General features: G+C 34.9%; 1 protein-coding gene across 1 annotated transcript in view; it reads left to right on the top strand.

Annotated features, from left to right (window-relative positions):
- LOC132131111 (low-density lipoprotein receptor-related protein 1B-like) overlaps positions 1-23,254 on the top strand; it is a 238,602-nt gene that overhangs the window by 193,898 nt on the left and 21,450 nt on the right. Inside the window, exons 66-80 of the mRNA XM_059543053.1 lie at positions 3,623-3,739; positions 8,532-8,638; positions 8,732-8,879; positions 10,567-10,676; positions 11,842-11,974; positions 15,426-15,548; positions 16,122-16,244; positions 16,329-16,469; positions 16,585-16,710; positions 17,587-17,706; positions 18,416-18,657; positions 18,826-19,049; positions 19,122-19,228; positions 19,811-19,927; positions 22,617-22,790. Coding sequence (XP_059399036.1) covers positions 3,623-3,739; positions 8,532-8,638; positions 8,732-8,879; positions 10,567-10,676; positions 11,842-11,974; positions 15,426-15,548; positions 16,122-16,244; positions 16,329-16,469; positions 16,585-16,710; positions 17,587-17,706; positions 18,416-18,657; positions 18,826-19,049; positions 19,122-19,228; positions 19,811-19,927; positions 22,617-22,790 — 2,112 coding nt within the window. The remainder of the gene's footprint in view (positions 1-3,622; positions 3,740-8,531; positions 8,639-8,731; positions 8,880-10,566; positions 10,677-11,841; positions 11,975-15,425; positions 15,549-16,121; positions 16,245-16,328; positions 16,470-16,584; positions 16,711-17,586; positions 17,707-18,415; positions 18,658-18,825; positions 19,050-19,121; positions 19,229-19,810; positions 19,928-22,616; positions 22,791-23,254) is intronic.

Here is a 23,254-nt window from a genome sequence, read left to right as displayed (position 1 = left end):
AGCACTAACGTTTTCTCAGGGCGAGCATTGTCAGGTTGCGTTGTGTTTGCTTTATGAGCAGCTAACCGATTAGTCTTCTCCACTGGGCCCAAAATGGATGATTATTATGCAGATTAATTTTTTTCTCTGTTTTAACCGTGTGTCTTGCAAAGCAGCTGCTTTGGCTTGTAGACGACGTGTGACTATTCCACTTTATGGAATTTATGGAATAAATATTAAAGGACTTTATATTATTTGTGTTGACTTAAGTCTTTAAAAGACCTCAACTCTTCAAAAAAAGACTTCCTCTGTGTGTCTTTTTGTTAGTGTTGTTTGGCATTTTGAAGGCTGCCTTCACATTATTGCTTGTAATGTTTCTCTCTGCAGCTTGTAATGGCTGTCAAGTGCATTAGGTGATATCGCAGTTACAAATAGTCTTGTAAATAGTTTTTTACTTTATATCGATCCATCCAAAATAATAAAACAAAATAGTTTTTATAAATGAGATTCGGTGTTCTGCACTGAATCTCAGTTACTGTCCACCTCTCCAAGGAACCAACTTACCCACTGGCTTTCATTACTGGGAAAGTTTAGTGCATTGCAAGAAGGAAGTGAGCTAAAGTTTGACATTATTTTGCCGTTTGGGACTTTGGAGGAAGTTTTTCATTGCAGTAGTGTTCTTCAAAACATACTGAAGCTTTCCTAGTCAAAGAAATATATATTTATATATATATATATATATATATATATATATATAATATATATTTTTTTCATATTTATTCTGAAAATTAGAATCCATTAAGTTCTAACATGGGCAATTTTTTTGTTTGTTTGTTTTAATGATTATAATGTTACAATGAACATTAATTATTTTTAAATGTATTATTTTATTTTGATTATTATATTGATGATAATATTTTTTAAAGTGTTTTTTTTTTTTGTGTGTGTGAGTTTTATCATGTTCTTAAAGTCTCAGAAATGATTTCAATTATTGCAATTGCAATTTGTGATATTAATTATGATGAGTTGAACTATTTCATATATTTTCTGTAGTTTATTTTAATGTTTATTATAGTAATTATTAGAAGCAGTAATAGTAATAATAATAGAAGTTTAGACAATTATTTTTAAATATTATTGAACCTTTTTTGCATATATTAATTACATTTGAATATATTTTTTTTTAAATGTTTTAGTTTATATATATATATATATATATATATATATACTACTTCGACTACTACTAATTACATTAATTGGCTAAATTGGACAAACGTGTGAGAATTATGATGTTCCTAGCCTAACAGCTTTAGTTCTCAATGAGGTCCTTTTCTGTCTCTCTGTGTTCTGCAATTGCGTATGGTCTTGTGCAATATTGATATTTTGGAGAATGTATTTGATTTCCCTAGATACACAACACAATTATGCACTGTACCTCATTAAGAGGATATAATGGAATATTCACATTTACCCAGCATAATACTGTATTGATTTTTAACCAAAAGAGAGGATGTTCCCTAAATGTCTGTCTGAGTGTCCATCAGTAGAGTGGAGCTTCATCTTAAAAAAAAATCAATAACTTGCTTACATCTCTTTGGAAATGGAGCATTTTCTAAGGAGATACTAAGATGAAATGCATCCACTAGTGGCTGCATAAGGGACAAAGAAGACATCGATACAGTGTATGGACAGCTTGACTGAGATGAAAAGGGGACCAGAACTTTTGATGGAAATGGACATTGGAAAATGGATAGACAGAGTGCAGTGGACTGCATTAGAACGCTGGGGTCTTGAGGCAGATTTTGGGGGGGTTGGGGGGGATTGTCACATGATGAACTGAAAATCCCTTCTCTCATTTGGAAAGATCCGAGAAAAAAAAAAAAAAAAAAAACTTAATTATGCACCAATATTGATTTCTAAATCAATAAAGACAAAATAATATAAAATCATTGATTCATCAGTTGCTAGTGATAGTAATGAAAATAAACGCTTAAAATATTTGAAATAATTTTTTTAATAATAAAATATTCCAATCAATTATTTAAATATTACATTATTATAAAATAATATTTATAATACTGATAATGATTAAATATTATTGCATACATTATTAGTAGGGGTGGTAGTAGTAAATATAAATTGAATTTAATAGTTTTGACTTATACTTAAATATAATGAAAATAAAATGTAATATCCATCGTGTATAAGTCACTTATCTTTAATTACTGAGGAACTTTGTGTCATTGTAGCTTATTTTATATATCTGTAATATTTTTAAAGAATTATTATTATTAAATATTACACTATTTTGTTTATTAATTATTGTTTATAATATCAGTAATGAATACATATTAATATTATTGTTGTTGATTATAAAAATTCACAAATTATTATTATAATTTTTTTTATGGTTGTTATTATGAGGTACTTGCTTATGAGGAGTGTTTTGTTTTTTCTTCTTCTTTGTGTTTTCACCACAATACCACATACTCTCCTCGGTTGCTCTGGCTTTGAATTGTTGAGCGCTGCTTCTAAGTTTTTTTGTTGTTTTTTCGCATCACGAATAAAGATCCACGTTAACGTTGTTTCAGAAGAATGGCTCATTGGATTGAGCTCTCATGAAACATTCAGCATGCTGCCACGCTCTGACACATTGAGCACCGCTCTTAATTTGTTGGATGTGGCCTCGCACATCGCAACATGATCCTATTTATTTATTTTGAATTATTTACCATGATCTGCCTCATGTTGGCAGCATGTCGGCAAAAGCTAATTAGCCGAAAACTCTGCCTCTACACAGCTTACTGAAAGCATACAGACTAGCACTAATGCATTAAACAATTAATTAATTCAATATACCTCCTGTGTTTAATTGTGTGTGTTAATAGCTCTGTGAACTAGTGAAATTAAGTAAATATTTGGTTATTTTTTCAATATTTTCTAATATATATATATTAGAAAATATTTTTTTTATCTTCTTTTATATGTGTCAAATTTAGTGTGAAAGCATACTCATATTCTCTATTTAGTTTTAATGAGCAAAATTCTCTTCTAATTTGAAGGTGATTTGAGCCCTAAGGCTATTTGAGGGAAAAATCTTAATATTCCAGCCTTGTTCTTTCTAAATTAGAATTCTCTTAATGTCATTTTAAGTCGGGGAATTAGCAGTCAAACACAGCATTGTGATTGTCAATTAATCATGCATTATGTTCTCATCATCTCTCATGATAGTTGGATTAGTCGTCGCCGACATTCAGATGAGGGGAAATTGCATTTCAGATTTCCTGTACTCAAATCAGCTTGGATTAGCATGTTGATTATTTCAGAGCAATGGAAATATGATTTACACCATTGTGCCTTTGATTCAGCCTTGTGGGATTCTGTGAAGACAAAAAAAAGTGTAACGGTAAAAAAAAAAAAAAAGTCCTGGTTGGTGCGGTTGCTGGAAAAACTTAACATTTATTGGTTAAATATTAAAAAAAAACCAACCTAGAAATCAAAGTACAAAATGTATGCTGGTAACAAATCCTTGTTTTCTATTTAATATTGTATAAAAATGACAGTTTTGAAAGTTAAACATGCTATTTGTAATATTTATGAGGGAATTTAGATGAAGGCTTTGTTTGTTTGTTTGTGAATGCAGATGAAAAGACATGTGGGCCGCATGAATTTCGCTGCAAGGACAACAACTGCATCCCGGACCACTGGAGGTGTGACGGGCAGAGCGACTGCAGCGACAATTCGGATGAAGAGAACTGCAGTACGTGATCCCTGCATTTAATCTCTTATTTAAGTTGTTCAAAGCTTTTTTTGGTTAAGCACAGTTCAAACAAACTAAAATCCAAATGTTTTGATTTGTAGTGTTTGTATTTTGTTTAGCTGTATTTTGTTGTTTTTCTAATTGAAGTGACATGTACTGTTTAGTTTAGGTCTGCCGTGTTTAGTCTAGTCTATGTTTGATTGTGCCGTTTAGTCTAGTTTAGTTGTTTGCTGTTTTGTTTAGTTGTTTCTTTGTACTGTGTTGTTTAGTTTAGATGGTTTGGATTAGTTTTTAGTTTCATTGTTTTGTTAGTTTGGTTTAGTGTCATTGTGCTGTAGTTAAGTTTAATTGCACTGTGTTTAGTTAGTTTGGTTGGTTTAGTTTCATTGTTGTTTTGATAATTTGTAAAGTTTTGTTGTGTTTTTTTTTTAGATTCAATGCTGTGTGTTTAGTTTAGTTTACTTGTACTTTGTTGTTTAGTTTAGTTAGTTTGGTTTAGTTTAGGTACATTATGAACTGTGTTTAGTTAGTTTGGTTGGTTTAGTTTTGTCTAAATTTGTTTATGTTTAATTGTTTTTGATAATTTGTAAAGTTTTGTTGTGTTTTTTTTTTTTAGATTCAATGCTGTGTGTTTAGTTTAGTTTACTTGTACTTTGTTGTTTAGTTAGTTTGGATTTAGTTTTGTATAGTTTGTGTTGTTTTTTTATATATTGTTGTGATATATTGTTTAGTTAGTTTGGTTTAGTTTAGGTTCATTATGCTGCATTGTTTAGTTTCATTGTTTTGTTATTTAGTTTAGTGTAACTGTGCTGTGTTTAGTTTAGTTTAGCTTGCTTTAGTATTGGTTCATTGTGCTGAATTGTGTAGTTTCATTGTACTTTGTTGTTAAGTGAAGTTTTGTTGTGCTGTTTTTTTGTGGTTTTGTTGTGTTTAGTTTTGTTGGGCTGTGATTTGTTGTTTACTTTAGTTTCTTTATATTTCCTTATTTAGTTTCACTGTGCTGTTATGTTTTCAGTAATTTAGTGTAATGCTATAATCATGCTATAATCATCTGAGTGCTTTGACATTTAAGTACATGCAGCTTTCAGATGTTCCTCTTAACACAACTAGACATACAGACACAGCAGGGTTTCACTGAGCCGTCTTTTTCTTTTAAAGATCACATACATAGGTCTCAAACTGTGTCCAAATATGCTTCATCACTGTGTGTGTGTGGCTGTTGTCTCAAATCTCCGTATATATTCCCTATTTTTGCCCTGATGGCTGGGCCATCATATAGGCACAGGACAAGTTCTCCATTAGTCAAAGCTCCTAAGGCCCATTGGATCTCATCACACTTCAACTGTGTCTTCAGCTTCTAGCTTCACACTTTCAAATGAGAGCAAAATACACAGTGAGAATGAGATTGTGTGTTGATTGCTCTGGAAGTTTATGTGTCGCCCAAGTAGTGATTATTTCAATTTCCTTGAAATGCAGACAGGTATTTTTCCTGTCTTCTCAGGATGTTGCTAACCACTGTCTGCTGGAGTGCAGCTCTATGTTTTTTGTCAGCCCTGTGACGTTGATTGACAGTTAGCGGAGAAAGTGTCCCAGTGAATGGCAGAATCAATCTCTCACCCTGATCTGCAATTTGGATTTAATGGCAGCGGTGCTGTTGCTCCTGGCATCGGCTCCTGTGATTAACGCCCATGTATGTTGTTTCTCCTCTGTGCTGTAGGAGTGAGCCTGGACCATTTATTTACTAGATTACAGACCCACTGCTATCATTTATTCACAATGTGATCATGATGCAAGTCGGACATGTGCTTGCAGAAGAAAGCAGAGCACAATGGCATAATTTCCACCTCACTGATACTTCGTTCCTTTCTTTTTCTACTGTACTCCCTGTTACACATTTAGTTCCTAATGCTTTTCTTTCCTGTTTTCCATTATTTTTTCCATTATTTCCTTTGTTTTTCCTTTTGCTTTGTTTTACTTTGCATTTTCCTCCTTTTCTTCGTTCCCTTCCCATTCCTCTTCCTATCCTGTTCCCCTTCCCTTTCCCATTTAGTTTTCCTTTATTTTATTTTATTTTTGCTTTACTTTACATTTCCTTTGTTTTTCCCCTTTTGTTTTATTTTACTTTTTCATTTTCTTCCTTTTCCTCCTCTTTCCTCTTCCTCCTGTTCATCATTGTCCCCTTCTTTAGCCCGTATTCCTTTACTTCCTTTTACTTTACATTTTCTTTCCTTTGTTTTTCCTTTTGCCTTAGTTTGGTTTCCTTTCATTTTCGTTCCCTTTCCTGCTCCTCTTTTCCATCCCACTCCTCTTCATCCTTCATCCTCTTCTCCTTCCCCTTCTCTTTCCCCTGATTTTTCTTTCCTACCTTTTACTTTAAATGTATTATCCTATCCTTTCCTTTCCTTTCCTTCCCCTTCCCTTTACTTCCCCTTCCCTTTCCTTACCTACCCTACCGTACCCCTTTCCTTTCCTTTCCTTTCCTTTCCTTTCCTTTCCTTTCCTTTCCTTTCCTTTCCTTTCCTTTCCTTTCCTTTCCCTTCCTTTCCCTTCCCTTCCCTACCCTACCGTACCTTTTTCCTTTCCTTTCCCTTCCCTACCCTACCGTACCCCTTTCCCTTCCCTACCCTACCGTACCCCTTTCCTTCCCTACCCTACCGTACTCCTTTCCTTTCCTTCCCTACCCCTTTCCTTTCCTTCCCTGCCCTACTGTACACCTTTCCTTCCCTGCCCTACCGTACCTCTTTCCTTTCCTTCCCTGCCCTAACGTACCCCTTTTCTTTCCTTCCCTGCCCTAACGTACCCCTTTCCTTCCCTTTCCTGCCCTACCGCACCCATTTCCTTCCCTTCCCTGCCCTACCGTACCCCTATCCTTTCCTTACCTTCCCAGCCTATGGTTCCCCTTCCCTTTCCTTCCCTCCCCTGCCCTACTGCACCCCTTTGCTTTCCTTTCCTTCCCTTCCCTGCGCTACCATACCCCTTTCCTTTCCTTTCCTTTTCAGTATGTTGTGTAACTTTTGAGGTTACACAACATACTCAATCAGTGCCAGTTTTAAAGCAGCTTTTGGCTCATCATTTTTAACTAAAGATCAACAATTGCGCTGTAGGTTTCTCCAGCTGACATGTCAGACTAGTAGATTTTATGAGCTGTTAGTTTGTGTGCTGTTGATTTTCACATTCAGTTCTGTCTCCCTACCTCCGTTTTCCTCTCTCTCATTCTTTCACTATCAATCTCTCCTTCTCTTTCAATTAAAAGTGAGCTCACGGATCCTTCACTGATCTACTTCACAGCAGACACTAATACAGACATGTTATTTATTCAGTATCTGCATGCAGCGTCTCTCTAGAGCCCATTTTTAACAATCTTAAAGAACACAGGCTACTGAACAGCATTTGTTAGATTCAAGTTTACATTTCAACTAGCAGAAAGTGTCTTTTGTGTACATAAGGGTCTATTTCTGCATGATTTCTCTCTGATAACAGAGAAAATATGACTCGTGTATCGTCGCCTATTAATCTAGAGATGAATTCCCACTCTGAAATGTGTGTGCGTCCTGCTGTAATATCCTGGTGTATTTGCTTGCTTGCTTAGTGGGAGGGAAACCAGACAGCGGTTCGATTTCTTTTGCCTCTGTTGGATTCACCTTGGGAGCCTAACACAGAGACATCACTGGGAGGATAGAAAGGCTCTCATTGGGTCGTGATGTCAGGGAGGATAATCAGTGGAGTGCTGGAGCTGGATGCAGAGAGACTGATAATAGAGTTAGAGAAGTGACACAGCAGCGCTCAGTTATTGTTATCAAGGAGATCTGTGCTCCCTCTGTTCATTCTTTCTTTCTTACCTGTTTCTTTTTTACTTTTAATATCTTCGTTCGTTCATTTTGTCTGTATTCTTTAATTTCTGTATTCTCATTTGTTTGTTCGTTTGTTTAGTTTTGTGTATTTCTGTCTGTTAATTTTGTCTTTGTTCTTTGATTTGTTCTTTCATTATTTTGTTTCTTTCTTTTTTTGTATCTTTCATTTGTTCATACTGTCTGGAGTTTCTTTCTTTAATCTTTCATTTGTTTGTTTTTCTTATTTTTGTGTTATTTTTGTTTTGTTTGTTTATTTTTTTATTGTTTGTTCATTTCTTACTACTTTTGATCTTTCCTTGGTTCATTAAGGTCGTCTTTAGTTTGTTTTCTAATTCACTTTTATTTTCCAGATTTTTGTTTTTGTTTGCCTATTTGTTTTTTTTTGTTTTTTTTTATTTGTTCATTGTCTTTTAATTCAGTTTTTCGTTCATTTTATCTATAATTTTTCTCATTTTGTTTGCTTGCTTATTTACTGGTCTGTTTGTTTTTTTCTTTCATTTGTTTGCTTGTTTCTTTTGTTTCTGTATTTCTAATATATATTTCATACACACTTTTTTCTCTCTTTCGTTCTTTCTTTCTGCCTGTCTTTATTAAATTTTTTTGCATTTATTTATGTTTGTCTTTTTTCTTTCTTTTTTAATACATCTTTTCTGTCTGTTTGTTTGACGTTCAGGTCTTTTTCTTATTTACTTGCTCTCATTTTCACATTTTCTCCATTGCATTTCCTAGGCTTCCTGACAGATCGTACCCAGGAAAGTCTGGATGTGTTTTTTTTTTCTGTTCATAACCATACTAAAAATAAATAAATGTTGTTTAGCCATTTGTTTGTTTGTTTTACTGCTGCCAAAAGTGTATCCTGCTTTCAGTATTCCTTGTTTCCAGTAGTAAAATAAATCAAAATTCTGAATCCATCCATTTCTTTCTCTCTCTTCTCTTTTCAGAGCCAGTAACATGCAATTCAAAAAATTTCATTTGTGCCAACGGAGAGTGCATCTCCTCGCGCTTCCGTTGCGATGGCGACATCGACTGCACTGATAACTCAGATGAGGTTTCAAGTAGTACATTTGTCAATCACACCATTGCTAAACATCGTTCATCTGGTTCCTGTTAAAGTGCTGATATCCCATGCGTGTGTTTCCAGAGAGGCTGTGAGAGCCACTGCTCCGAGGATCAGTTCCAGTGCCTGAATCATCTCTGTATCTCAGTCAAATGGCTCTGTGATGGACAGGAAGACTGCAAAACCGGGGAAGATGAGGCCAACTGCAGCCCTGCCAACACTGCCATGACAGGTTAGCTGCTTTCACACGCTCTTAAAATAATGCAAACCGATCCGGAACCAATCAAAGCTGTTCCCAGACAGCTAGCTTGGCACTCCTATAATCACATGTCACCGAGCGGACACCTTTTATCCAAAGGGAATCACAGGCCTACAACTTCAGAATGATGACTGGAGATCTCTGCACTGCCTCAAACCCTGCCATGCTGCGTTCATTTAAAACCGCTAAGCTACTACCCCACATTTGTCATCATCTGCATTTAAATGTCACCCAAAGAGTTTCATTCAAGGGAATGGCTTGTTCCTCCCTCAGCGTTAGACTCCTTTGAGTCTAAAACTGCTGCTTAAGAACTCTTGATACAAGTATAGTACACCTGCAAACACTCCAGCCCAATTTATGCTTTAAAAGAGACTGCTATAAAGAAGTGTGTCTTTTTCTGTGGCAAGTATTTATGTGCACCCAGAACATCTACCTGTAATGCTTTCACTGCATTTATATAAGGATGCAAAATATCTATTACTGCAAAACAGATGGCAAATCCACTTACTCAAGTTGGATTTTTCAATATTCACTTCCTCTGTGGTATCAATAGCAGCTACGCTCCTCCCCAGAGCGTTGACGTCAAAATAAAGTCAAGAATTTGAAGTCAGTTTAAGTCAGTATGTATATATTTAGTTAACAAATGAAAATGGAATCAAAAGGAAATGAATTTGTTTAAATGTCATGTATTTATTTCTTATTAAAATCCTATAGAATTTGATATACTAATCATAAAATATTATTTCTAATTAAAATCATTCCAATGTATTATCATAATTTTAAATGTTAACGTCGTATTGCACTTTGAAAACTATAATATATAGTTAAATATTTTTTTTTTAACATTGAATTTAATATATTTAAATGATATATAGTATTTTTTTGTTTTAATAATACACACACAGCCTCCAATATTAACCATGAATGATTGCCGCTCTCTCTCACTCTCTCTCTCTCTTCTCACCTGTAGCTAGTGTGTGGTGAGTGCACTGGAACGGTTGTCCTGTAGCTGACGTTGCATCGTCCAAGTGGCTGCTGCTCACAAAAATATTGTATCGCATTATATATTTATTATTGAACTTCCATCTAAAGCTAAAGAACTCACAAATACTCAAGGACTCAGAATAATGCATGTAATGGATGAACCTCAGCTTCATCTGTTACTTAAACCCCAAGAGACTTGAAGTGCTTCTCATACTTTCTTGGCCCTCATCTTGAATATTTCAGCATTGTGTGCTGTGCACTGGGTATCTGAGTCCATCCACGGCTGTAAAGGCCCAGTGAAGTTTTCTGATCGTAAGACCGCTGGAGATGCATTCAGAAAGCTCTCACACTCTCACTTTTTTTTTTTTTTGCTCCTTCCCTGTAACTCAAGGCTAGTCAGGGGAATTTTACCCTACGATTAATATTAATGTGGCTGAAAACACTTCAAAAAGTGCAGCCAGAAATCTCTCACGACCTCTTGCAGACTGAAACTGCAGCTCTGTGTATTACTGATCCGGTCTGCAGCAGGGAGTCACGTGTGCGATACGGATTCTTTCAAGGAACAAACTGTCCCAGGACATGTAGATTGACTTGTCTTATTATTGGATATGAGAGGATTCTTTGACGGAAGAATCCTTGTGAGACTTTAATTAGTGAATTTCTTGTGTCTGTGCAGCTCGACCTACGTCATGTGCTCAGAATGAGTATGTTTGTGTTGGAGGAGGCTGTGTGTCGGCCGGCCAACGCTGCGACGGACAAAACGACTGTTCAGATGGATCTGACGAGGTCAGTTGGGGAAAAAAGAATTTGTTACAATAAAGTGTTTACTATAGAACTGATATACTTTCAAGTACTTTGTAAAGGGATAGTTCACGCATAAATGAAAAATGTTGTCGTTTACTCGCGTCAGGAAAATCCAAACTTCTTTTTCAACAAATAATAATAATAATAATAAAAATAATAATAATTTGAAGAATGTTTCAGCTGTTTTATCAGTATAGTGGAGGTCAATAGGGTCCAAAACATTCAAATCAGTCCTGTTTTATATTGTGGTTAAAACTGTGTGGTGCTTATTATTATTATTATTAATCAATAATTATATTTTAATAATAATATTTTTTAATATCTTTTTGGAGTGTACACAGTTACAGCTAACCTGTCAGTTTATTAATGTAGTTATAATATAATACAGGAAAATATTTCATTAATTATAATACATAAATAATAATAATACATTTAACATTAAATTTAATAAAAAAAAATTAATGAAAAACATTAAACATTTTCATAAAAAAAGAAAAAATATATATATATATATATATATATATATATATATATATATATATATATATATATATATATATATATTACTCACCCTCATTACTCATTCAAACTCAAATGACTTTGTTCAATAAAATTTGATATTTTGAAGTGTTTTGTCCGTTTTCATTAATACAACAGAAGTGAATGGGGCCCAACACTTTCAAGCTCTAAAAAGGACCTAAAAGTAGTGTGAAATTATTCAGGGCGATGACAGGATGCGCTTTTTTGTGTGAACTTTCCCTTTTTAACTGTGCAATGTTTCACGGTTGTCTCTTGATAACAGCAGGCGGGTTCCTCAAGACTGCGCTCTGTTTTCTCGAGGGTCTTTGCTTTAATTACACCCTCACTCATAATGCAGTGTCAACAGTTCAAACGAGTTTGCCTGTCCTAATAAGGCCCATTAAATCAGACCTCTTTTTCAAGGGCCCCTGGAGAGCCAAGGCCACATTTCTTCCATGCATTATATATAAAAAGCAATTTCAGCTCTAGGAAAAGGTCAAAGGTCATTGCTAAAGAGGACATACCTCTTCATTTAGTTGTGTTATTGAAATCAAATCATAGCGTGTTTGTGTGTGTGTGTGTGTGTGTGTGTGTGTGTGTGTGTGTGTGTGTGTGTGTGTGTGAGCAGGTGGACTGTATCCGGGAGTGTAAGGAGGACGAGTTCCTGTGTCGTAATCGGGCACACTGTGTTCCCGCTCGCTGGAGGTGCGACCGAGTCTTTGACTGCTTGGATCAAAGTGACGAGGACAACTGTGACCAGGGTAAGGCTCCGAAATCTGTTACTGGGAGATGAATTTTTACTTCCTGGCATGCTTTGCATGGGATCAAGAAAGTAAATGTTGAAATTAAGTTATATTTTATGCATTTTTGAGTGAAGGGAAAGATTTGTTAGGGTCTAACGTTCAGTAAGTTAAATTTAACATACTATTAGCTAGTACTTAACTGGGATGTGTTCACTTGAGCTACATTGTTTGTTTGTTTCAAACGTAAATTGTGTAGAAGATGGTGTTTATGATGATGATAATTAATTGTTTTTGTTCTTATCTATTATTAATAATAATATATTTTAGTGTACACAGTTATACCTAACCTTTCAGCTGATGTTTCAATAAATATAATCAAACAATATAAATATAATACAATGTAAAATCAATAATATTATCTAAAATACAATTAATAATAAAATTGTTATTTATAACAACAATATTTTTTATAATTTATTGTGTGCAGTTGTAACTAAACTGTCAGTTAATTAATTATTTAACAAGCATTTTATTATTATAATACAATTAATGGAGTCGTCATCATTTTAAAATTATTTTTGAGCGTGCATAAGTATAACTAAACTTTCAGTTACTTAAACATAAGTAAAAAAAAAGTGTGTATATATATGTATATGTATGTATGCATGTGTATATATATACACGTGTGTGTGTGTGTGTGTGTGTGTGTGTGTGTGTGTGTGTGTGTGTATATATATATATATACAGTATATATATATATATATATATATATACACATACATACATACATACATACAGTATGTATGCATGTATTATTTTTCATACTTTGATTATACTTTAATAACTAACCTTTCAGTTAATTATTTATTTAATAGCATAAAACAATTAAATACAAATAATAAATAAAAAAAATTAGTAGTGCTAGAAGTGGTGGTGTATTTGTTGATTATTGTTTTGTTGTTGTTGTGAATGTGTATATATTTATAACTAACTTTTACTATACCAAAATACAAAAATAATTTACTCATAGTGCAAATAGGGCTCTGAGTCATCGACATTTACTAAACTAAGAAAATTAAATAGTTATTTTGTGTTATTATTATTTCTGAAATGTTTCCTGCATGTTATCTTTACTAGAGACCTGTATGTGGTTGTTTAAGAATTCTGTGTTTGCTAGTGTCAAATATTACGTATATAGTATGTTAACTAAATGTACCTTTTACATCGGCCGTATAACCCTTATTCTGTGGCATACGACCCAGAGTGACAAACGTGTGCGACAGGCTGACATACTTATGCCAGTGCCTTTAAATTTCAGTTTCAACTGTGACAGACTTGAGGGATTTTCACAAACATGATCATCACTAGAATACATTACGGCAGATCAGCAGAGTCGTGTGTGGCACAGAGCGAGAAAAATCCCCAGCCTCACGAGGGAAGTCATTTCCCCAATATTTGTGAAAATTGTCGAGGATGAAAGGTTCTGTGTTGCCGCTTGATATATGACAAGCCAGTACATGAAAGGCCTAATTTCAGTGTTTTGAAAAATTGCGGTTGTTGATATTGTTGTGAAGACAAATCGACAAATCCAGCCGCCCTGCACCTGCGGCTCTTTAGAAGTGCTTGCATCAAAGATAAAGTCCTGTTTCTAAACACCTTATTTATTTATTTAAGATGTCTCTTCAGAGTTCATGTTCCTTTCAGATGGCCCTGAGTCAGTGAATGAGTGTTGACTGGAATAATTTTTGGACTTGCCTGGTATTTTTTCCAGAATTGGACACATTTGGTCTTCGTCGAGTTACTCTTATCTCGACGTTGATGCCGTTTTGGTTTTACCGATCGAGTAGATCTGGAAAGTTCTGAAAAGTTGCAATAAATAATGGACTTATGTAAATATATGGATCTTAATAAAATTTTACACATTGTGGTCAAAACAAGGTTAGTTAACCAGATTTGTATCATTTTGAAAGATAATGCGAGTGGTAAAATTCGGAATATTGATGCAGTGGTGTTTGTCCTGGTTGCCAGGGTGATTCTGTGCTAGGGCATTGTTACATAGTTGCTTAAAACAATTAGTCTTCAAAGTCCACTAAAAACCTGTTCTTAAAATAGCGTGTGGATTAGTTTTTATATGAGTTTGGTCTTGTTATTAAATATAATATCAAACAATCAGTCAATGTTTATTATTATCCACATAAATCTTTTGATTTAATTAATATATTTAAATGTTATTTACATTCATGTTATTTCTTTAGTGATTGATTTCCCCCCAAATGTAAATATTTTCATAGGGCATAAAAAGCCTAAATGAGAGACCATTTCGTTTATGACATTGCTTTTTTGTTTTTATTAACCGATATTTTTTAAACAAGTTTTAAGTGCAGTTTATCTTTGATTTTAAGGGCAGTCATTTGTGGGTCTTGCATTTGCACCCTTCTGCCGTGCTTTGGTCCAGCATCGGGGATCAGTCTTCTTTTATTCAGGGAAACTTTGGGATATTAATGTCCATTTCTGTCAAACACCTCCTAAAAATTCTCTCGCTCAAACCTGATGACAAAGATAGAGGGATCAGGGTGATAAAAGCAGGATGCATTTTAAAAAAAAAATAGCAATGCTTTTAGTCTACCAGCCTCTATAAGCTGGTATAAAACATGCTTTCTGAACTCCGATCCAAACTTAGATCTTTAAAAGCCACTACAAAAACTCATCTCAGGTCATTTTATAGGTTAAAATCATTCTTATTTCCCCCAGCTGATGCTTTTGCTTTGACAATCTCTGTAATGCTTGTGCATCACTGTACCTGAGGAACTAAATAGGCTCCATAAATTTCATCATCAGGGTTTATAAAATGTTTTGACGCTTGTTGTTAAAGGAAGTAAAAGTGTCTTTTCAGCTGATGGTGATTAAAAGCATCTCAATGCCAGCTGGGGTTTATTTATTTATTTATTTAAAATATGTCTTTGAAATAAATCTTTATAAATAACATGAATGGTTAGATGTCTTATAGAAATCTGTATGAATGCACTGCTCCAGATACAAGCCATTTTTAAAATTACAAGTTATATTCATGTGAAAATAACATGGGAACTCATTCAGATATTTAATTAAAATTTAAATTCATATTTATACAAAAGGTGCAAGGTTCCAGATAGGATATAGTTTATTAAATTCAAATCCTTTCACAAGTACTGTAATTATATGTAAAAAAAAATAAGGTGCAAATTAGTGTCCTGTTATTTTTTTGAAACAGCGAGAGCCCAGATCTCATGTTCTTTGAAGTGAGAATTATTGCATATATTAAACTTTTACATAAAATTAGCAGAATTAAAAAATCAAATGTCCATAAAACTGCAATCCCCCCCAAAAAACATCATAATTTGAATACTGTTTGTGACATGGTGATTTGTTGAACTTGTTCATTTGTACATGTGTTGTAGTGTTGAAATAAAGTCAAATCTTTTGTTTGCAGGGTCGTTGGCGTGCCGTGCAGACGAGTTTGTTTGCAACAACACGCTGTGTAAGCTGCTGGTCTGGCTGTGTGATGGTGAGGATGACTGCGGAGACAACTCTGATGAAGATTCAGACATGTGCGGTACGTTTATGGCTAGTTAGCTTGGTTTGATTTTTTTCCACTGAAGTCACACCGTTTAAAAAATAATTCATTTTGTTTATTGTTTGTTCATGTGCTTTGATGTTGTTGTTTTTTTTGTGTTAGTGTTTGCACTTTGTTTTAGTTTTGATTTATTTGCATATTTATTTTTGTTTTGCTTCAATTGTTTTATTTACTGTAATTACTTTTACAAATATTTATTACTTATAGAACTTAAAACTTCTGTTTCTTTCCTTTTTTTTCACAATTGTTTCCCCACTCATGTGAGAATCAGTCAAATCAATACAGTATGACAATACAATACTTTGACCATCCTGAGCACATTATTTAACCTGACACTGTACACCGGAACTGCACTAAACAGTGATTTTTCAATGAAAATAGTTTTTGCTGTAGGTCTGGCAGTAAAATGTCAGAAAAATTTGCTCTTGGAGCACTTTTCAAATACTTTACCAACATTCGAAATGATATAAACCACAAAAAGGCAGAAGATAACTTCTATAAAGAAAAACAAGGTTATGATTACTATACGTGCATGTGTGTTTTGGCCTGTAGGAAAGTTGCCATGTCCTCCAAACAGACCATTCCGCTGCAGGAATGACAGAGTATGTTTGCGGACCGAACAAATCTGCAACGCAGTGAATGACTGTGGCGACAATTCAGACGAAGTTGACTGTGGTGAGTTGAGAATTTCAATTCCTTTGGTTTGTTTTTTTTGGTCTTTTTTTTTTTCTTTTAACCATCCCTCTTTCTTTTCTCTAGCGGATGTGGTCAAAAGGCCGAGGCCATGTGGGAAGTCTGAATTCTCCTGTGCCAATCACCGCTGCATCCCGGCCGAGCTGCAGTGCGACTTCTTTGATGATTGCGAAGATGGTGGATCGGATGAGCATGACTGCAAGGCATGTAAGTGTACTTCCTTCCATCATCCTTTATCCCTCGCATGATCTGTTTATGTATTTTGTGGAGTAAAACCTTTACAGTTTCTAATTTTTTACCCTGTGGGTCATAAATATGACAGATGGTGCATGTGGAGAACGGGCCGACTTGTGTGGAGACGACGCTTTTTGCAACCATACAAAAACATTCTCAGTCTGCCAATGCAAAGTCGGATTTCAAAGGAACCAGAAGAACAGGCAATGTGAAGGTACAGAATTTGTGACAATTTCTTGTTTTCAGGAAAAGAAACTTGCAAAGAAATCTGATATTTCTGATATAATCTAATATTTAGTATTAATGGTGTAAAATTAGAATATTAGTTCATGTAGGTACATTCTAGTCCTGGTACTATGCTGTATTTTCTTGTCTTGGGAGATTTGAGATTTACTGTTGTAGATTAAATGGAACAAGGTACATCAACATGAATAGCTGTCTTTTACAGTTGAATTCTGTGTAGCTCTGTGGCTCGAGAGATTTTCTGCTGTATATTGAAGCATGCAGAGCGTTTTGAAGTTATTTCTAATGGGTCAATTTTTCTTTTTATGGTTCTCAGACATGATTCAAAGATTTATCAAATGTAAGACGTTTCCACTTCAGTTTTAAACAAGAGCTGATTTGTGATATAATAAATCATTCTGTAAAAGCCATACATATCTATTGTTTTATTATTTATTACCAAATACTTTTGGTGAAATATTTAGCTTGAAACATGAATGGGTGCTATTTTTCATTCAAATAAATGACATTTGGTTTGGTGATATAATGCCAAGACACAATGCAAATACTTGTCCCCCAGCACATCCCCAGTGGTTGTTTGTATTTTGTACAAAGCCCACAATGCAAAAGTCTCTTTGTATTCAGTTCCAGCGCTGGTATTAAACTGGTGGAGGTATGTCAGCGGTCGCTTCAGGGTCATCTCACTGAAAATAACAAGAAGTCCAGAAAGCAGCAGATGCTGAACGTAGATAGCAGAGATTCAGCTGAAATTCCAAACAGAGAGTCATCCCTGCAGCAGTTGTTAAAAATGACACTGGAGAGTGTGTGGGAGAGGCTGATGGATGGACGTGTTCCTCTCTTTCCTCAGAGGTAAACGAGTGTCTGCGGTTTGGAAGCTGCTCGCAGTACTGCACCAACACCAAGGGCTCATACAAGTGCACTTGTGACCGAAACTTCAAGGAGATCAATGGGGAATGCATCACAAAGGGTAAAATATATTGTTTAATATAAATATACATCAAAAGGATTTGATTTTCTGGCATTCTGTTACATTTTTATACAAGTAAACAGGTTTAGGCTGATTTTAGTTGCTTTCCCTGATGCAAAACACTTCAGGTTTCAAGCTAACGTTTGATTTGGTTGTTCTCGAGAATTTTTTTTTAAATTGTTTTACTTTTTGTTTGATTTATATTTTGTGTTTTCTTTTTGGGGGGGGGCTGTTTTGTTTAAAATTTTATTTTGATTTGTTTTGCTTTTGGCTTAGGTCATTTTGTTTGTTTTTATCTTTTGTTTTGTCAATTTTTTTGCACTGTATTTGGTTTTGATCTTTGCTTTTTTAATTTTTTTTTTTTTTTGTGGTGATTTGGCTTTTTCACTGTTTTGTTTTTCCTCTCTCTCTCTTTTTGTTTGTTTTATTTTGTCTGTTTTTATTTTGCTTTGATTTGCTTTTATTATTTTATTTTGTTTTTTGTTTTGCATATTGTCATGGGTTTTTCTTTTTTTTATCATATTTTATTTTGTTTCACTTTTTGTTTTATTTGTTTTTTTTTTCATTATTTGCTTTATTTGTCTGCTTACATTTTTTTGACTATTTGTTTCTTTTATTATTATTTTTTTCTTTTTTGCTTTGATTTTATTTTAATTATTTGTTTGTTTTGTTCATTTAATTTGTTTCACACATGTATACCTGTGGTCAGGACCAGAAGATCAGATCCTCTACGTGGCCAACGACACAGAAATCCGCAGTTTTGTGTATCCTTACAACCAGTCTCATGGACATACTCAGCTGGCCCGAATCTCAGATAGCGCTCGCATCATTGGCATGGACGCACTATTTCACCATCACAAGTTTTTGTGGGCCACTCAGTTTAACCCTGGAGGAATATTTTATAAAGACCTGCAGGACAGGAGTCCAGTCACGTCAAACAGTGGAGTCATAGTAAGTTAAAAACAACCATTAATACAGATTTGGGCAGTTCTGTTACATTAAACCTCAAATTTTTTAATATGTCTTTCAAATTCTCTTTTTCCCTCATGAACCCTCAGAAATTATCATGGTAACATACCTAAGGTGGTTTTGAAATTTCACTACGCTCTATATTTGCAGTGTCCAGACTTCCGGAGGCCCAGGGACATCTCGGCTGACTGGGTGACGGGGAACCTGTACTGGACGGATCACTCCCGGATGCACTGGTTCAGCTACTACACGGCACACTGGCGCCGACTTCGCTATTCCATTAACGTGGGACAGCTGGGGGGTCCCAACTGCACCCGGCTCATCACAGACATTGACGGGGAACCTTTCGCTATTACCGTTAACCCTGTACGGGGGTAGGTGTTCAGATTTGAGGGCTGACTGTTAAATCAGGCAGCACGTGTTTAATGTTCTCCATCGTTATTTAGGATGATGTACTGGACCGTGATTGGTGACCACTCTCACATTGAAGAGGCCGCCATGGATGGGTCCTTGCGTCGCATTTTATTGGAGAGGAACTTGCGTAGACCGACGGGTGAGATGCCAGTCAGATCACATTTATTCAAATGAATCATAACATTTATTTGAATTAATTGCTGATCCTTTGTTCGAGTGAGAGAAAGAGAGAAAGATGACATTTATGTGTGTGAATTACCTGCGTCTTTGCATCTCTCTTTACAAACAATGAAGTTGTGAGTTCAGTTACTTAAATATAGATTTTATCTCCTCGTTGCTGAGGAATATAATTCAGTGATCCAGTATCTAAGCCATTTTATTGATAAAAGCCGCTCCTGTGTTTGCATAGGTTTATAAATGATTTTCCTTACAAATCTGATGAAATGGTGCATGTTATGTTCCCAGATGAAAGTTATAATAAACCCAAACTCACAGCAATATGCAGAGATTTAGATGCTTCACGCATGTTTGTGTGGAGCAGCATTTACTTAGAACAGAGCCATTCTGAGATGCATGTATAAATAATTAAAGCACATATATTAAACCGGCATTGCATATATTTATTTAATTGAATTATAGCGTGTGAATTTAAAATATTAATATAATTGGATTGGATTGGATTGTAATAAAAATTATAATATAATTGTTTATAACTTTTCAGGAATTGCAATTGATTATTACAACCAGCGGCTGTACTGGTCAGACTCCGAGCTGTCTCAGATCGGGAGCGTGCGTTTCGATGGCTCTGATTCTCTGGTGGCTGCTGGCAGTCATGATGGTGAGTTTGCATGTGTTGGAAATTGTACAATATTCAGAATCAACCTCCAGTTTTTTATCATGGAGAAAACAGAAGAAGAAAAAAAACATACCCAAACATCTTCAGCTAAGGCCAGCTATTGGTTCCAACATTTGAAGAGCTGCAAAAGCTAAGCATAATGTAGTTTATATAAACTCACCAGATGTCCATTTCGATTGCCTCTCAGACTGTGATTGGAAAAATGCTATTTTTGGGAAAGCATCAAAGTTGAGGATGAATTTGAATCCAAAACTCTTGCAAAACCTAGTTAACTGTCTGCTGCCGACATAGCTGCTTTCTAAGCCAGCTTAGTAGGAAGTGTCTGATTTTGCAACAACTTCATCCATGAGACAATCAACACACAACTGGACTATAGGGATAGAATTTTTTTTGTCAAAAATATAGTTTTCAAATGTTTGGGCACACATATATATATATATATATATATATATATATATATATATATATATATATATATATATATATATATATATATATATATATATATATATATATATATGTGTGCCCAAACATTTGAAAACTATATTTTTGTTACTATATTTCAAATGTTTAAAACTAAACATTTGAATAACTATATATATATATATATATATATATATATATATATATATATATATATATATATATATATATATATATATATATATATATATATATATATATATATATATATATATATATATAAGAATATTTGTTTGTTTAAATGATGTTTAACGGGGATGACGTAATTTTTTTAATAATCAAGATTTGTTGTAAGTTTACAACAACATAACAGTATATCGTAATGTTTATATATATATATATATATATATATATATATATATTGAACAGAGCAGTGGGCAGCCATTTTTGCTGCATCGGCTGGAGAGCATTTGGGGGTTCGGTGCCTTGATCAAGGGTCTCTCCTCAGTCATGGTAATGAGGGTGGAAAAGAGCACTCTATGGAGTCAATATAACGCCTTTTATATACGTAGAAAAATTATAAAATAAAAAGAAACGATCCACTCGAAAGTCTCTGCTCATCTTGACAGGACCTGGATTAGTGAGCTGCGTCTCGGGCCGATTATGTCACTTCCAGGGAGACATGTTGTACACGCCCCCGTCCCTTGACTAAACCCCCACGTCAAAACAGTGCCAAAAAGAGAGACGCACTGAAAAGTGGAGAAAATGTTATCGCAAGTTCAAACTAGACTGACACGCAAAATAAAAGCAGCGTTGCAAATAAATTAATAGATATTACCATAGAAAATATGTATTGCAAAATCATTGCTTTCGCGCGGTTTCATTTATGTTTTGCAATTCTTAATTTTTGTTTGCAAAAAGCAAATTTATTTTCCTCAATACTTTAATTTTCTTTTGCAAAACATTTTTTTTTTTTTGCGTGTGTATATATAAGACATTATATTGACTCCATAGCACTCTTTTCATTCTCTCCCCCAAACTACAATCACTGCTGGTATCGAGACTCAAACCCATGACCTTCGTTTTACAAATCCAACTCTCTAACCATTAGGCCACAAACGCCCCGTATACACAACAGTGTGTAAATATGTGTGTGAAAAAAAAATCAACATTATCATTACAGAGCAGAACGTACATAAACTCGAGTCAGCCTATTGTTTATTATGTTTATATTGTTTCACATGCTAATTTTGAGAAAAACAATAATGCCCACATGCTTGGATGAAACATGCGCTGACACAGATGTTCCAGAGACACAAAGACAGCGCTGGGCTAAGTTTCTTTGAGCACTTTGTTTTCTGTCCCTCGAGGGAACTTGAAGGAAGCATATGTCATTATAAGATCATTAGATAAGCTCTCTTTTCTCGGCTCATTCGGGGTACAGCTGCACTGTACACTGACAGTTAAACCAAACAATCAGGTTTCGTTTTGTGCCGTGTTACGTTTAGGGGTGTGGAAATGTCGTCACAATAACAGACCGGCGTGTAAAACTCTTGGACGTATTTTAATGAGTCTTTGCAGCGATCTTTACATATTTCACATACTTTTGAAAATTCAGCGTTTATTTGATCCTGATAAGTGCTCATTGTCACAGTTTTACACACATGATCACGGCATCTTTGTTTCCAGGCTGAACGTTAGAGAACGCGACACATGTCTCCCGGAATTCATGTATAATTCAACCAATCCAGTGACGACTTTGAAACTCCTGAAGTGTTTCCAATTTGGTGTGCCTTATGCATCAGACGTTCAGCCGACAGTCCGTGGGAGTGACGTCTGAGACTGAGACTATATTCACAGACACTAGAGCTTTGTTGTTATTTTTATTTTTAACCTAGAAATGCTCACCATCTGTATAATTCATAAACAGACCTTTATTACTTCTAAAAACATAAAAAAATAACGACATGGCTCTGTTCTCTATGATTACAGTCAGAGACAATGGTTACTTACGTGCTCTGTCTGCAGGCCACTCGCTGGGTTATGGAACAGAGCTGTTTTTGTTTTTACTTCAATTCTGGGCATTAGATATTTGAACATTCTTTATTCTGAGTTGGAGAGGGATTGTGTTTTTCTACTCTGTGACATTTTCAAATAACGTTCCTCTTTTGTTTTTGCATTATTGAATCTGTTGTACGTGAAATATATTCAGTGTGAATGAAGGACGTCTTGTTCGGTTTTGTTACAGGAATTTCTCAACCCTTCCGAATTGATCTGTTTGAGGACTACATCTACGGGGTCGGCATGAAACACGACATCTTCAGGGTTCATAAATATGGGAAGCTGCCTGCCGAAAAGCTCAGTCTGGGCGTGGAGAGAGCGTCCAGCATCCTGGTCTTCCATCGGTACAAACAACAGGAGGGTGAGTCTTAAAACGGGTCTCAATCGGCAAGGATGATTTAAAGGGTTAGTTCACTCACAAATGAGAATCCTGTCACCGTCTACTCACCCTCATGTCATTCCAAAACCTTATGACTTTGTTTTTCCTTGAAAAACACAAACTAAGGTTCTGTTTTCCATAAAGATGAAAATTGTTTAATGAGCAGAAATGTAGAAAAAAAAAATACGTTTAGAAGGACATTACAGTGATTATATGATGACAGAAGTTAATTTTTTTTTTTTATCAAATGTTCCTTTAAAACCATTATGGTTGTGCAATCTTCCCGAGGACCGTTCCAGCATAAGATTTCTTGGCAGTAGTCAGAGTTTAATTTCATGTTTGAATTGTTGAAATCTGATTGGACTTTTTGTCTGCGGCCAGCTACAGCTTATTACAATCACATATTACTGTCAGATGTGTTTATAATGCAATTACCATCTCTAATA

The sequence above is a fragment of the Carassius carassius genome, chromosome 48 (assembly GCF_963082965.1).
Source record: "Carassius carassius chromosome 48, fCarCar2.1, whole genome shotgun sequence".
Lineage (NCBI taxonomy): Eukaryota > Metazoa > Chordata > Actinopteri > Cypriniformes > Cyprinidae > Carassius > Carassius carassius.
The sequence above is the reverse complement of the archived record's forward strand: the minus strand, read 5'-3'. Positions and strand labels throughout refer to the sequence as shown.